At 38.6% G+C, this 17,747-nt stretch overlaps 1 protein-coding gene across 1 annotated transcript in view; it reads left to right on the forward strand.

Moving 5' to 3' along the window:
- Positions 1-17,747, forward strand: part of LOC136863509 (uncharacterized) — a 931,909-nt gene that overhangs the window by 557,864 nt on the left and 356,298 nt on the right. The window contains exon 9 of the mRNA XM_068225974.1: positions 10,429-10,537. Within this exon, the coding sequence (XP_068082075.1) occupies positions 10,429-10,537 (109 nt within the window). The remainder of the gene's footprint in view (positions 1-10,428; positions 10,538-17,747) is intronic.

A 17,747-nucleotide genomic window follows, 5' to 3' on the forward strand; every position in this document is an offset into this window, starting at 1 on the left:
CATCTCACAATAAATTCAGTAATTAATTAATTGATTTAATAATCCATCCAATTGACATTGACGTTAAGGTGTCTGTCAAATATTTAACTCATGTTTAAATTCATTTGGGAAGCACCCCACTCTAAAATAATCACAAAATAGACTGACCATGTGTAATAATGACGAAAAGAGAGAAAAGGAAAACAACCATAAACATTGTACTTTTCTGTTATATAATCTTTGCCACCTGTTTAAACTGCTTGTGGCTGAAAACAAGGAAATTTTTACTGAACTGAACACCTGAGTGCTACCACCACTCATTTAATTTGTTAAACCTTATTTACTGGACTGTGATAGCCTGGACTCTTAAATTTACTCAAATTAATTAGGCCAAGTGCCTCAAGTTTACATCTTAAATGAAAGCGATCCCTTTACATCATTGATTTTTACCTAGTTTGCCGCTGTCTGCTTTTTCATTGTGCACGCACATTTGTGTGGTACCAACTCTAGATGGAGGCAGATCCCATCTAAATTTATGTCATTCATTTACGGCACTTGTGATACAACTGCTTATTAAAAATCGCTTCATTTTCCTAACTGAAATGTAGTGGATTTTAAAGACTTGGTGATTACTGACTGCCTTTTATATGAGCATCCCACTACTATATTTTTGACTATGAACTAATCGATGATCTCTTACCCTAACACTTGAAATCTTATTTACATAAACGAACATGTTAATGGAGAAACACTGCTCCTAAGAAATACTGAAATTAAAATAATCTGGCTACGCCTATTCTATTCTATTTACAGACATTAAATCAAACACAATTCACGTATCAGATTTAAAATAAGACGGTGACAAAATATACAAAGAAGTGATATCCTAATAAAAATCTAGATCCCAAAAATCGCTGCCAAATAAAATGTAAAAACATAAATATGCGCAATGAAGAAGAATAAAATGTTACCCTGATCCAAGTAGCAAAATACGTGAATTTGATAGCAATCTTCTAACCTCAGACTAAAATGTCTGGACATGACCTTATTCAATCTTTACGGACAATAATTATTCGCATTACATGTCATCAATGATTAGACTTGACTGTCAAAACATGCATTGATCAGTCGCTCTGTTCACAACTTATCTCGGGCTCTCGATTGCCTATTTTCCGAGCCTTTATTTTCCCTGGAAACTATTTGAAGCATTACAGGCTTTCCGCCTACAATCATAACACATGTCGTCATATATTTAACACTCTCGGTTAAATAATTCATCTCTCAATTCTATTTTATTCATCAATATTCTCGACGTAGTAACTCATAATACGGCCTCGCTCGTATCCGGCGGGCGAATAACTGTGTCGTTCACGCATCCTTTATACAACACTATTAATTAATGACATGGTCCAAATATCACATTTTCCATTTCTCAACACAGAACATCAGGGATATTACTATTACTTGGCTCGTTACTTTGATCATCCACCGTTTCACATCTTATGAAATATCAGAGCTAACTTACCAGTGGCTTCCTGTCAGTAATTAAATAACTGAAATAACGAGGCTGCCTCTCAAAAAACACGGCTATCGAACTGTGTAACCAAGTTACATAAAGAAATTAAATCTTCGCGTATCAACCATCGTCGCGAAATACAAATCATGAGAGCTACCGGAAACAGTCATCTGAATAATGATTACAGAACATGAAATAACAAACCTAATGTGCTAATAGCAAAATCAACATTTAAACAAACATGGCAGCATCCACAAAATCAAAGTGTCAACAAATATACCGCTCATTACCACAACTATTATTATTATCATCACTTTAAAAATCTGCACTACAACGTATGTAAATTTCTTAGTAAAATAGGATTCTCACATGTCAAAATGACTTACATTAAAAGAAAACTGCGCAAGTAACACACGCTAACACTTATCTATAATTATTATTATTATTATTATTATTATTATTATTATTATTATCCTAATTTTATAATTACTATCCGATCCGTGAATTATTTACAGTCCTATCTAAAATTCTAAACAACATTTTTGATCATCGACTGTTCATAGTCTTACTTGTTTACAGATTACATTTTGCTCATTTACCTTCTTTGTGCTGGAGGCAGGTCAGATCATCCTCCGGACCCCGTCATGTTGAATTAGTATCTCATCTTCAGGCTGATGTTATCCAATAGGTCACACACGCAAACTTGATGCATTTTCAAATATCGTTGCACACGTCCATATTTATATTAACACTCGCATTTTAACACTCCTGCGAAGAATATTCAATGACACTGCATTGAACACCTGACGTGAAGTCGAAAGTTTGTACTCCGCTACCTGCCTGCTGTTGCCTCTCTCACCCCTCTCAGATTGTTTGTGTAAAGGATTATTGGTTATTCACCTTCTCTGACCATGACACTGGACTCAAGGTCTAACTGCGGCAGCATTCAAATTATGAAAACAAAGTTTTCTCCCTGTAACTGGCTGGACTAATTCTGCTCCCAAATATCTCACTTGCAATAATAGTTCTATGAGAGTGTGGAAAAATTACATGTAATGTTCCCAATGATGTGGAGAATTTTATAATAATCGTTCTCCAACGTATGACTTTTCCACGAAATATACAAGCTACACGTGAAATAGGAAAAATGTGATGCAGCTACGCGTTACGACGAGATTCAAAGTTCACCTCGGTCCTAGCACCTTAAGTTCATTCATGGCAAGTGTTGAGAATATAACTACCATTGTCATTTGTCAATTTAATTGCCTGATTATATCTGCATAACCTAAAGTTGAATAAAAGTTTGTCAAAGTGTTCATTTCTGCTAAGATAATGCTCTCACAAATGAATACATTACTCACTCGGATGTCAACTATTGTATAAGTCAATGAAGATTCTTACAAGACTGCGAATTTTCACAAGACTGAGAATTCCGACGAGATTGAAGTTTACCACAAGACTACTGATCTTCTACAAGACTGAGACTGAGACTGCGGTTGAGACTGAGGTTCTCCACCCTGGAGTCTTTGCTTTTGTAAACAGTCCTCTCCCCACTTCGAAAATAGTTCTGTGGAAGGGATGTGGCGTAATAATTCTGCACCTGGGACCGATTTATCATGTGTCCGTAGGTTAGAATTTTAGAAAATGTGTTCAAAATCTTCCTAATTTCGGTCCGACTTATGTGTTACATTGCGTTATGAGAAACGATCACAGGTTAATTCCTACGACGGCGCGCGTCAGTGGCTCTATTTTCTGTCAGAGTATGACGTCTTCCCGCCATGACGGTTCACTTCCTGGGCGATTCCACTCTTCCATGTAAAGTTGAAAATTTCTTATTTAGCGACTGATTAATCACACATTTGCACTGACAAATCCTTAAATATTACTTGGAAGTCAGGACACAATATTTTACAGCTACTTCGGTCACCAGATCGCGAAATACTAACTGTAGATTCCCGCTATGACAAGCCATTAAAATTTGCAATTTTGTGATTGGCTGAGACGTTCGCGCTCTTGGTAGTCTGGGTTCTTCCATTTTCTGCTAAGGTATGATGGGTATTATTCGTGTCTCACTCACTCTTCTGGGTCAAGTGCATTCCAATCGTGCGGATTCACGTGGGAACTGGATAGAAAGTTTTCACTTCCCGTCGGCATCATAAAACCTAATTGAACGTACCACTCAGGCTAGCTACATCCTGTCCGTGCCTTAAAACGTATTCTGTGGATTTATTTTCCAGTCTGAACGGCGCCTAGCAGTTGCTTTGTTAGACTGCAATCTTTTCCCAGCCTACTGCTGTATTCTCATATGCGAAAATTGAACATTTAATATATGCATTAATTACACACATTCGCTTATGGGTGCAGTACTGAAATGTCACATAGACAACTTGACGACATCCTCAGTGGAAATGCTTCGCTTCCATGACAGAGTTCGTATTTTGTTTATACCACGCAGCCTGAAATTGAGGCAGGCACGCTAATCCTACATCACAGGGCTAACTCTTCCGGACGTATCCTATATGAACAATGCAATAGAAGTGTTTTAAGGAATAACGTGCATAACGATATATCTGCTACTTTTATTATACTGTTGATAATTTAACAAGTTTTGGATTCGTTGGAGTTCACATATCATGCAAAGCTATAATGGTCTGCAGAATCCCAACAATTAAGTTATTAGAATTGTGTCCAGAAAATAATAGTGGTAATCCTTCTACTAAATATATTGTTATATACTGTATTCAACAATAATAATAATAATAATAATAATAATAATAATAATAATAATAATAATATGTAAGAAGAACGTTTCAAGTTTTAAAAAAAATCCTTCGACTGCTATCACACGTAAGGGACGCTGTAATCCCGGAAATTTGTTTTGAAAGGTATACTTTTCTCAGTGGGCCACTCGGCTTCTTGGCTGAAAGGTCAGCAAAACCTTCTTCGGTTCAAAGGGCAGCGGTTTCGATTCCCGGCCGGTTCGGAGATTTCAACCTTAAATGGTTATTTCCCTGGCTCGGGGAGTAGGAGGTTGTACTGTCCCCAACATCCCTGCAAGTCACAAAGCACGATCAACACTATCCTAGACCACAATAACACCCACTTTCCAGTACACGGTAGGAATGAAGGATCTGCCTTACAAGGGCTGCACCAGGTTAAGAACAGCCACAAGAAATTATTATTATTATTATTATTATTATTATTATTATTATTATTATTATTATTATTATTATTATTATTATTATTATTATAGTGGACCATTAAATGTAGAAACACCAGTTTCTCGCCTTTAACTACTTCTAAATGGCATCAGACTTAGCCGGGATTCTGTTCTTAGGAACAATGCTATATTACATGTCCAAGGTTGTATTTTCAAATGCAATCAAAGTAGGGAAGGTAATATAAGTAAAAATGAGCGCAAAGCACATGACAGTAGGTGGTTAAGCTGTCTGCAAAAATAGAGGTGTACAAGAAAATTAACGAAAATTATTCACTTAACATCAATAATCTCCTCGGTAGTTTCCACAAATTCCTGTGCTTATGGAATTTTCTCTCCTTTCAAGTGCACTATTGACATCTTCGATTACACTCGTGTTGAGCGTAATGGTTCCTTTGTGTTGTACACTCACCGGGTCCAATATGAGGTAGACAAACGGGGTGAGTGTCTCGTTACGGTTCATGGCTTGCTTGACTTCGGTCTATATTGCCACTTGTAATACTTGTGTGGCATCACTCTTTTGTACAATGGATATCTATGGGAGTAGTGAGCACATCACTAACACTCAATTGACAGCACAGTACTAATTGGAGTTAAATAACACTCTTGAATTACGTCCACACTACTGATATTCACCTTCCAATTTCGCGTCAACTTCGAGTCCTCTTGTGTAACTTTAATTACTGTCCCTTGTTACACTTCTCTGTATGGCCAGTGTATCAACTATCTAACAAAATATTGAAAGCAACGTAATAATAGTAATAGTAATAATATTAATCGATTGTTATGATTATGAATATGATATAACTTAGTAGTATCATAGCCAAATCCATTCCAATGGAAATCAAGGAAAATGCAAGAAACCTATTGCGTACGTCCAGAATTATATTTTTTCGGCACTGAGAAGTGTTTTGATAGTAGTTCTGACGAGATTGACAAAAAGTATGGTGAAGTAGTTACGATGATTTGACATAAAATGTTAAGGGTTGACCTATTTTGCAATGATGTGGGCGGACTTAACCAGTTTTAGAATTACAGTATTCCTATTTCAATACCTTTTTGCATACAATTAAATCGTGTACAGGAATATATTGTTCAACTCATGTAATAACAATCGCATTGTAACACTCAGTACATTTTTGAAAGTGATTATTGTTATTACACCCCATCGATGGCCAGACGAAGTATTTGAATCAATTTTAGAACGATGGATATGGATTACGCGGAGAAGAATATGTAATTTTAGAGAACAATTCACTATTTATTTTATTTTTGTTCTGCTTCAAGGAGAGATAGATAATATCCGAGAAAAAGGGAGCTGACCGATTTTTTAGTAACACAGATATTCCAAATAGATGGCCCGTTTCCTATGTTTTCTGGCTATTTCTTAAATTATCATATCACCTAATGATCAAGCACCCCTTGCTATTCAGAAGTTAAAATAATACTTTAATTTTTTGGAACGGATTGGTTTTTCTATGACACTAGTCAATTGGGTAGACATCTAATCACCGAGCTCGAGAGCTGCAGCCGCTTAAGTGCGGCCAGTATCCAGTATTCGGGAGATAGTGGGTTCGAACCCCACTGTCGGCAGCCCTGAAGATGGTTTTCCGTGGTTTCCCATTTTCACACCAGGCAAATGCTGATGCTGTATATTAAGTAAGGCCACGGATGATTCCTTCTCACTCCTAGCTTATTCCTATCCCATTGTCGCCATAAGAGCTATCTGTGTCGGTGCGACGTAAAGCAGCTTGCAAAAAAAGACATGCTAACCAATTTATTTTGTGCCGTAAGAACTGCAGCTTAACTTATAATTTCGTGAAGACCTTGCTCAGCTTCCTCAGCAGTAAACTACGACTGTTTTAATAATGCCGCCAAATTTGAATTAAATTTTAACTGTAGCTCAGTTGGTGAAATTATATCCACGTTCGTCACCAGATAGCTTACAATGACCATTATATGAAGAAACAGTTCATGTTAGGATATTTGCACCGAAATCTGGGTTCTGAGGAAACGCAGTAAGGTATTCATGAAATGTTGCGTTTTGGCAAAATTTGTCTCGGTTCATACGGAAGAAAGAAATCATGTCTGTTATTATGGGCAGCAAAAAACACAAACTAGAACATTATAATGTTAACTATACGATTCCATGACTAAGTGGTCAACACCTTGGCCCAGCGGCGCCGAGGGAATTTAATGTTAAAAATGAATTCCCCTTTGTTCGGAGACTCGGTTTGTGTGCTGCCCCCAACATCCCTGCACGTCATTCACCACACATATACAACACTCTCCTCCACCATGTAAACACTCAGTTCCCTATACGTAAGAGGCGCGAACTACCCTCCTCAACGGTTCTGCCATACACGGACTGCAAATGAAATAATAATAATAATAGTTATTATTATTATTATTATTATTATTATTATTATTATTATTATTATTACGGGATTACCCGTGGAGCAGAAAGAGGTTAAAGAAGGTGCTGGGGTGAATGGGTCTATTTACGATATCAAAATTGAATTTAAAACTTTAACAAAGGTTATATTTCTCTTTAAATCGCAAACTTAACCATCTTTTCACTGAGTGAACAACATGAGGTTACAGATACAATGACAATTTCAAAATTTTGAAAATTCAAGATTCAGAACCCTAACAATTCTGGGCTTCAGGCCCCTAGGTTACAAATTATCAATTTGAAGTGGTATAATTTACGTAACGGCAGAAAACCCCTAATTCCAGAGCTCTTGCTCCCCAAAATTACAATATCTAGCCTTCCAGAGACAGCCTTCACTATTACAAAACTTTGAAAAGAGCTTACAGGCTCTCAGTTTCTTCCAGCCTATTTAAGGCAACATTACATGAAAATCTGACAATCTCTGGCCTCTTAAGGCACTATTTACAAATTGAAATATTTTACACAGGGGTATCTCGTACCCGAACTACTGGGTCTTTGCAAAAAAAGAACAGGTTAAATAAAACGGCCCGAACACAAACTGAATGGAGGCGAACACTGCGCTCCAAGACAATGAAATAAAAAATCCTACAGGGCTCTCCGCCGATGATACAGGGGCTATTCCCAAACTACTGAGGTGGCTCGCATGGAAATCACTTTAACACATTACAGGAAGAAAACAGTTACGAAAACGTAGTCACCTCAAACTAAGATGAAGGGAAGCTCGAGAGGGTAACTCACTCTCTATCCCCGGTTTACAGTTAAAACTTTATGAATTTTTTACATTAGCCGAAAGAAGATTTCTTTCTATTGGTTTTACGTCGCACCGACACAGATATGTCTTATGGCGACGATAGGATAGGAAAGGCCTAGGAATGGGAAGGAAGCGGCCGTGGCCTTAATTAAGGTACAGCCCCAGCATTTGCCTGGTGTGAAAATGGGAAACCACGGAAAACCATCTTCAGGGCTGCCGACAGTGAGGTTAGAACCCACTATCTCCCGATTACTGGATACTGGCCGCACTTAAGCGACTGCAGCTATCGAGCTCGGTGAAGGATGATTTACATTTTAGAAAAGTTTGTTTCATAATTAAAGATTCGGACATTCTCCTCGGATTAATTAGCGGATACAGCAAGAAAGATAGAATTTATGTGGCCATTACCTTGTAGATGTTCTGCTGGCCGAAGAAAGAGGCGCCCCGCCTCCTGCCTTAACACACACACTTAGAAAGACGGCGATCAATTGACAAGGTACCCAGAAAAGCCGCAGTTTATATACCCTCAGGGAAGGTTCGAGAGAATTCAGGACTAATCAGGACACACCCTCTTAATTTTTTGGAAAATTCAAAGTGAACAAGAAATGCGTGGTTGGTTGAAATTAATTACACAAATTCGTGATTGGCCAGATTCAAAACTGGCGGAAAGAAAAATAAGTATTGCCAACCCAAAAATAAATGAACATAGATTCAGTTATGAAAATCTAGAAATACTAAACTTCTTTAAGTTGTAAGTTCTTTCACCTTGCACCAGAGTGCCTGATCATAGTTTTATGGTAGTGTCATCTGTGGAGAAATGTCCAAAGTTCTTGATGTATAGCAAAACAAAGCAAGGAGAAAATCAATCAGTTTAGGAAACTTCACCATAACACAATTACTTTAATTTTCAGTTGTGACATATTCTGATGGAAGTTCTAAGTTCATATAGTATCAGTTCACCTTTTGATCGATAGAGGCGTTCATTGAGGCGCTAATTTTGAATGCGTGGTGTCGCGGTGTATCTCCTGGTACAATTATTATTATTATTATTATTATTATTATTATTATTATTATTATTATTATTATTATTATTATTATTATTATTATTATTATTATCATTTCTTGTTTAGTTTCGGCCAACTAAGGACCACATCATTTCAACTGTTTCCATCGAGCTTTAATGTTGGTCCAGTATTCCCTCATTCGTATACGGTGGTGCTCCTTTCGCTCTTTCGTACATGCCTTTCCAGTTTTCCGCTTCGGTTTTGGTTGGAAAAACTGATGTTCTTGGAATGTTTTCTTAAGTGAATAACGTTCCTGGATATCTTCAAAAGAGATTCCAATCTCCTGCAGATCTTTCTGTACCTCACTGAACCATGCCCCCTTTGCCTTTTTCTCTTGGAGGAAAGTGAAAATTATCAAGAGGGTTATCGTTTGTTTGTCAAACAGATATGAACAGTTTCAATCGCTTTCTTGTCGACCATTCAGCGGCAATTGGCAGCTTCCTCAAAATGGCTTATCTCTATCAAAATGATTTCCAGACACTTGGTACAGGCAAATCTGCGATTTCGACCTCCCTTTAGAGCTCAGCTGGTATTAAAAACCACTATTCCGGGAAGAGAAGTATAACGACTAACTGAATACACCACTGAGGTTGGCTGCCACTTATAATTGCCATTCATCACTAGTTGTAGATGTGATACGACGGTTTTGAGTGCACAGCGGTAAATTGAAGAAAACGCCATTTTCTCGCTCACACCCAACGCTTAGGTTTCCATTAAATACATTCATCTTCTTCTTGCTTCAATAGTTCCTTGGCCTATTCGATCACCTGATGATTTTTCACTCATCAGATATTTTTGGGAGCAGATGAAACGCCAGCTTCGTCTTTGCCGAAGCGTTCGTGATTTAGAACATTGTTTGCAACATCTGTGGGCACAGCACACGGAGTCTGTTTAATTCTATGTATGATTGTATCAACGTATATATCTAGGACCAAGACGTCCCAAGGAGGTATTAAAGATGAACTTATTCTCGGCTGCATGTGATCGAGACATTGTCCTGATCCAGTGGTGCTGGAATCACTTCTTCAGTTTGTTTGTATCATCTAATAATAAAGTTATGTTTGAGTCCGAAATACAAAATATGTTTAAGTGAATGATTATTAAAGATAGTGATTAAAATTGTTTTGATTGTTTTAAAATGCCTTAAATCGGGGACATCGGCATGACTTTATTTGTTTGTCGCCGAACATTGGGGAGGAGGAGTTGTTCATGGATTGTTTTCTTTATCTATAAAAAGATCCCTGCACGATAGAGCTTCATGTATAGAATGTATCTGTTCTGTTGGAAGGTTATATTTCTTACACTTTGTGATACCCTTGCAAAGCTAATTCAACTTTGGTCCCACATTTCACTATCAAGCATTCATAAAAACATGTGTTAAACCTGTTATATTGTAATGCTCCATATTATGTTTTTAGTATGTTTTATTTTCGTGTTGATGTGCAGAGCCGAATGCAGCTTAACATTTCCCGAGTGGGTCCTGCTGACTATGGTCTCTACCACTGCATTGCCAAGAATGAGGTCGGAATGACGAAAGGTATCTTCACGGTCTTCGGTGAGTACATGTCACATAATTTTGTTTCTTACGTATTTATCTCCTAAATGTTTGTGAAGGAAATAAACGAAAAACCTGACCGGAATAGAAATTTAACCGCATGAAACGATGAAACGGATACAAACCTAAACTTGCATCCATTTCAGTTCAACGTCAACATAGCTCGCTTCTGAATAAATTTTCTCAGATATTTATTTATTTATTTATTTATTTATTTATTTATTTATTTATTTATTTATTTATTTATTTATTTATTTATTTATTTGAAATTTGTGCGCACACCGCGTTGGTAGGCTTACGTAGGAATATTGCTACATTCCTAGAATGAACAAAACTGATGTTCCCACTGGATATTTTGTCCGTCGGAATATGTTTATGTGGTTTAAATGGAAGGGTGCAGGACATTGAAAAGGAAGCCTAGTCTCATGGGCATAGTTGGTTTCTTATCCGATAAAGAAGTTACAAGAATAAGCTGCAGATGCTCGCGTGAGAATAGTATTCCATCGAGTGTTAATTCTTTTCAAAAAGAAACTCCACAATTCCCAACAATTTTAACTCATTTAGGATCTAGTAACGTAGTAAAAATGAAGTCTGCAACATCTAGCAAGACATTAGAGTTTGGCCAGAACGAGGCTGGAGTCCAGTACCGAACTATAGTTAAATCATTTCTTGAATAGATCAGAAGCAAGGCTTAAGGAATATAATGGAGAATATTAATATGCTGTCGTCTTGACATGTATGGTTCAGAAGAAATGGCGAAGAAAGTACGTAAAATTAGCCCCGTATCAGATAAACAATGATAAAGCTACTGGTCTTACGTTCCACACTACTTTTACGGTTTTCGGAGACGCCGAGGTGCCAGAAATTTTCCCTAATGGTTTTCTTCCGGTGCCAGTAAATCTACCGAGACGATAGGTACCATCGAACTCACCCCGCCAAGTTGGGTTCTACCACGTGAACTACTCTGCGTGGCTATTTTGAGGTAACATCGCAAGTAGGTTAGAATAATTGCAATAAAAATATAGGACTAAATAATTACAAAAATATTTGAATCAATTGAAGTAACAAGTATTTTTTTGCTATTTGTTTTACGTCGCACCGACACAGATAGGTCTTATGACGACGATGGGATAGGAAAGGCCTACGAATGGGAAGGAAGTAGCCGTGGCTTTAATTAAGGTGGTGTGAAAATGGGAAACCACTGAAAACCATCTTCAGGGCTGCTGACAGTGGGGTTCGAACCCACTATTTCTCGGATGCAAGCTCACAGCTGCGCGTCCCTATTTTCAATGGTTTTTTTTATTGTTGTTTGCTTCATACGAAGTGTTTAAATCATAAATCTGTCTACTTCTGTATATAAACGCCGTATGACAACCCGTGCTATTGAGGAATCCAGAATGACTCAACTGTAATGTGAGATCTGTAAACGAGATCATAAAAAGGGGAGATTAGCTCGCCGTGGTGAAAAAGGGGAAAGAGGAGAGTTCGATTCACCTTCAGGATGTTGAAAAGTACAGGAACAAGGTTACTATTTGTGGAAAGGTACATGATCACGGGGTTTATTCAGTCTACGATAGAAAAAGTATCACCTGAAAGTTCTGGGGCAAGACATGCGGTGAAATACCGTATCCTAGTTAGTACTGAAGTTACGATCTGTCGACGTATTTACCTCCCACGCCTTCGGGGGCCCGGCGAGAAGTGACAACGCCGATGTAGCGTTGATAATGTGAGTTGGACCAGAGGTGAGTAAAACACGTGATGAGGAAGCTTCTTAGAAGATGCTGGCAGCTGGCTAACAATAGAAATGACGTCCGGAATGATCTGGAAGTGAAAACTGCGAGAATCTTCCTGTGACCTACGTAGAGAGTGAAGCTGGTGGAGAGTCAATCAATCTTGAGTCAGTCGCGAGTGAGTGAGAGATAATTATGAGACAACCATGAGTCCGCGATGGGTCGTTGTGGCGTGAGTCAGAAAGGAGAAAGACGGTCTTGATTATGAAAATGTGTGGTGAGTTGTGAAGTGAACAGGTCTCGGAATAACACTGAGCTGTCAGAGAGTGTGATGAAGAGTAGAAGTTCGACGCGCTGGGAGGGTGTGTGTTTTGTCAACTGCGTGAAGTAAAAGCTTGAATTCGAGTGTACTTGTAAATAACTGTAATCAGTAGTGAAATGAATTCAGTTGATAGTAAAACATGCTACCTCTGGGAGTAGTCATTTTGGTTTTAACGACGGTTATAACCCGCGACATTATTGCCAGTTCGGAAATTTTAGCCACGTCTGGTTAATTCTTCTGGCTCGAGGACTGGGTGTTCGTGTTTGTCCCAATACAATCCTCTTCATATACACAAAATACAACGCACAACCAACCACCTCAGAAATACGCGATACGGAATACATCTTTCGATATAGAGTGGGCATCAGGAAGGGCATCGGGCCGTACAATAGAAGCAAGTTGACATGCGTGAGGAAGTTCGTATCCACCATTTGTCCAGGTTGGGGAAAAACGGCAGAATATTCAGACTATGATGTTATTGGGTTTACGTCTCACTAACTACTTTTACGGTTTTCGGAGACTCTCCCGCAGGAGTTCTTTTACGTGCCAGTAAATCTGCCGATACGAGGCTGACATATTTGAGCAGCTTCAAATATCACCGGACTGACAAGGGGGCATTCCCTACTCGTCACCACCGATTCCGCTCAAATTTATAGAACATGCAGGGCTTGGCTAGGAATGAAAGTACCCGAAGTGGGAACTCCAGATGGCAAATCGTATAGAAAATAAAAAATAAAAATGTTGACGCGGCTCTCGCACCGCGTAAGCCACTCTCGCCAGTACGCACGCCGAGCAGCATTAGTGCTGTGCCTGTGGTAGAGGAAGGACGTGTTACTTGTCCGCTTGCGTCTGAACAGTATACACAGCATACGACAGTAATAAGTGAAGTGTAATACAAGGTTAAGAGAACAACCCTTCTGGATTTAACTGTAGTGAACGAAAGACAATAACGGGGAAATGTCAACATACCAACGGAAAAACACCGTACGCTGTTTGTGGGATGGTCGGAGTCCCCGACCTTCGCCTATGGAAATTCATTGGTGGATTGCTAACACAATAAGGTTAACCGTCGACCAAGTGGAAGCTATTCAGCTGAATGCCCAGGAGCGAGCCATGTACATTAAGGTAATCAGTGATTCCATTTATCAGAAATGCTTACAAACTTTTCAGGATCCTGTACAATTTTGCTATGAATCTGGAAAACGGTGTTATGTCCAGATCACTCCAGCTGACTTGAATTTGACTACGGTTAATGTTTTCAATGTTCCCTTGGAAGTTCCCTCTGAAATATTCCGATCAGTGTTCAGTAAATATGGAACCGTCAGTGAAGTGCGTAAAGAGCAGTGGTCGTCTTCTTATATGTTTCCTGTTTATAATGGCATTCGCGCAGTAACTATGGCTATTAAGAAACCGATTCCCTCAAAAGAAAATTTCGGTGGCCACCCCGGGTATATTTCGTATAATGGACAGGTACAAACATGTCTCATATGTAACGAAACGACCCATTTACGTAACAACTGTCCGAACCGAATGGTTCCACTAGCAGCCAGTAGTAAACATTCACGTAGTGTACTATATTCTGGAGCAGTCACTGGCGTAAACCCCGAACAGGACACACTCCCCCAGAGCATACAGCCTTCAGCTGACCTTGGGGATGCCTAGAGGCATGATTTTTTCGCATTAATTTTTGAACGATTTCGCGAGAAGGATACTAATTGTCGCGTTATTTCGCGAAATAGATATTGCCGTATCGCTTTAATTTCGCTTTAAATACATTCTAAAATTAATCTTTAAAGGTTCCATTATTGTGGTTCTGAATTATTTATATGAATAGTAGATGTATAAATTACTAAGAGCCAAGTTCGTTTTCCCTTCCAAAGACTGTTTGCTGCTTGCTAGTACTTCGTTTGAGCAACGGGGGACGTATTGTTTCCTTAGTTGGTTGGCTCTGGAAAGGTCCCCAGATCCTAACCAATAGAAAAAAGAAAAATCTTTATCAGAAAGAGGTCTTAGAAAACCTAGTCTTACTATCACTGATCGTTGATTGTGGAGGTTTAATTGATAAACTGTACATACTTTTTAAGCCATTTCCGGACTGCAGGGTCGTCTGCCTTCTTCAGCGGGATGTTGGCTTTGAGTAGCATCGCTGTTTTTTCGTGACTAAATTCTATTTTTTTCACTCTTAGTTTTCTTTTGCATATCTAATGAGAGGTATATTGTTGCCTGCCGTTTCACTGTTGGAGTGCTAAATTTACGTCCTGAATGTTCCTTATATTTAAAACAATATTTTGAGACAGTATACTTTTTCTCCCACTCGATACGAACATTACAAAATTTACACATTAAAATATTGCTTTCCGAAACGTACAAACCTTCACTCGCAAACTCTTTAGCTCTGCTCTGCACCGTAACCCTTGTCGAGCGACCCATCTTCGCTACTGTCTGTGATCACTTTCTTAATTTTACCTGACCACGAAGCCGAAATACACCAGTCAATTGTGCTGCTTGTAGACGTCATGCTGTGATGAGACAGGCTGGGGTGAGAATACCAGCCACCAAAAGAACAACATTCCAAACATTTCGTTTGGCAAGAAGCCTGGAGCCAACCCATTTTCTTTGATGCCATGTCTTAAAGAGATTTTCCAGAACATTCATGATAATATATTTCTTTCCTATTGACGAATCTTTGTTTGCTCTTCCTTTTCTTTTTATACATAATCTTGGGAAAAAAATGTCAAGTTCGTTATTCACTACAGATTTCGCTGTAATATCGCACTTATCGCGAAATGATTGAATTTCGCTTTAAAATGGCCTTATCGCTTTAATTCGCTTTAATTTGCGAACATAATATCCATATTTTCTTAACCAGAAACATATGATTCGGAAAGATATCGCAAAATCGCTTCAAAATAATTTTTGTCGCGTTTATCGTTAATGCGAAAAAATCATGCCTCTAGGGATACCCAACTAGCCTCAAGCGAACACATGGAAACAGAGCTCACAGCTGATAAGTCAGCTACAGTATGTGTCTCTGTTATTCGTACAGGCTTCAGTTTCTTATTAAGTGTCGAATATTCACATTAACGATTGAAAAAGTGAAATAAAACGTACATTACAGGTAAAAACATGGTTTGTCAATGACAATTCGTTAATGAAAACCATACTTATTTACATACAGGCAAGAAGATTTGATATTAATGTGCCTGCATCGATAAACGGGTGTACCAGTTGTATTCGTGCACATGGACAGGATGATGCCCACCGTTTGGTTGCGATGCACGGAAAAGTCTCAGTGGCGGCATTCGACTGGTCAAGTGCGATAGTCTCCTTCCTAGTGTATCTGTGGTGGACAGCGGTAGAAATGCAGATTTAAGTACGAAGCTCAAGAACACTATACTTAAACTGGCACTTAAAGGACTTTCATTACAAAAGATTGAACAGCTGGTCAATAGAACACATTCTACGGTGCAATATGTGGTTGATACATTTAAATACAAAGGCACTAGTAAGAACACGCCAAGGAAACCCACGAGAAAGTGTTTAACTGAAAGGAAAGAACGGCTTGCTGTTCGGCTTATAAAGTCAGATTCTAAATTAAGTGCACCAGTATTGAGGCAACTCACGGAGGAACGCTCTGGAAAGAAGATCAGCAACACCATCCGTTGGATCCTGTATCAGCATGGGTACTATGGAAGAATCCCTCGGAAAAGGCCATGTGTAAGTATAAAAAACAGACGGCTTACACTGTCATTCACTAATGAGCATGTAAATAAGGAGAAAGAATTCTGGAATTATGTTATTTGGTCTGATTAGACAAAAATAAACCTTGCTTGGGTCGGATAGCATCCACAGAATATGGAGAAAAATTGGTACGGACAATGATGTGGCGAATACACTCCCAACTGTAAAATGCGGTGGTGGATCTGTAATGATTTGGGGCTGTATGTCAGCCAGAGGTGTGCGTAACATACATTTCATCGACAGAATAATGAACAAGGAGGACTATAATGCAATCCTGAGGGTAAACGTGAAGCAGAGTGCCGAAAATATGGGGATTCAACCTGTGTATATATTCCAGCATAATAATGAACCAAAACACACTGCTGATATTAAAAAGATATGGTTGATCTGAAACATTCCTAAGAAGCTTAGAACACCTTCCCAGTCTCCGGATTAAAATCCCATCGAACATCTTTGGACTACGTTGAAGAGGAATCTCCGTAGGCAACGTACGCGTACGAAGGAGGAACTTAAAAGTGTGATTCTTCAGAAATGGCAGAAAATCAGCTCCGACATGTGCAAGAAATGAGTGTATTCTATGCGGTGACGATGTCAGGCAATTAAAACTTCTTGGAGACATTCCACTAGATGCTAACATGTTCCAGGAACCCTTTATTTTGTTGTTTATTTTAAGTATTCAGTTTGCTTGTACGAATAGGAATGATACAAGATTATGGGCGCGCTTTTCTTTATTAGAAGCTGTATGTTTGGTTAACATGATTGCAGACAGATACAGTATATATATGTTTTCTGAAGGCTCTGTTCAATGTATGTTGAGTGAATAAAATCCTTTTCAGTTTATTATTTTCTGGCAGTGCGTTGAAGTACTAAAGCAAACAGCCCGTACGAATAGAATAGGTACATACTGTATACCAACACCGGACGAGGAAAAACTTACGGATGTCTAGAGACATGATATTTTCGCATTAACGATAAGCGCGACAAGAAATATTTGGATTTGGAGATATCTTTACGAATCGTATGATTCTGGTTAAGAAATTAGCGATTTTGTTTTCGTGAATTAGAGCGAATTAAAGCGACAAGGCCAGTTTAAAGCAAAATTTACTTAGTTTGCGATAAAAGCGAAAATGCAGCGAAATTAATGTAAAATAACGATCTTGAAATTATATTCCAATATTACGTGTGTGAAGGGAAACAGAGGACAGAATGATGATTTCTCATTTCGAGTGAAGTATCCCTTGATGTTAATATTCTATAAAATCCATTAATAATATGGCCATATAGGGTGAAAGCTACGTCCATGTAGGTTATAATAATGGCATATGGCCTCCGGAGATGCCTGGTGCGGGTCTTTTTCTCGTAGACGGCCTATTAGGCGACCTGCATGTCTGTGAAGATGAGAGCCCCCGAGCCATTG

This window comes from Anabrus simplex, chromosome 2, assembly GCF_040414725.1.
Source record: "Anabrus simplex isolate iqAnaSimp1 chromosome 2, ASM4041472v1, whole genome shotgun sequence".
Lineage (NCBI taxonomy): Eukaryota > Metazoa > Arthropoda > Insecta > Orthoptera > Tettigoniidae > Anabrus > Anabrus simplex.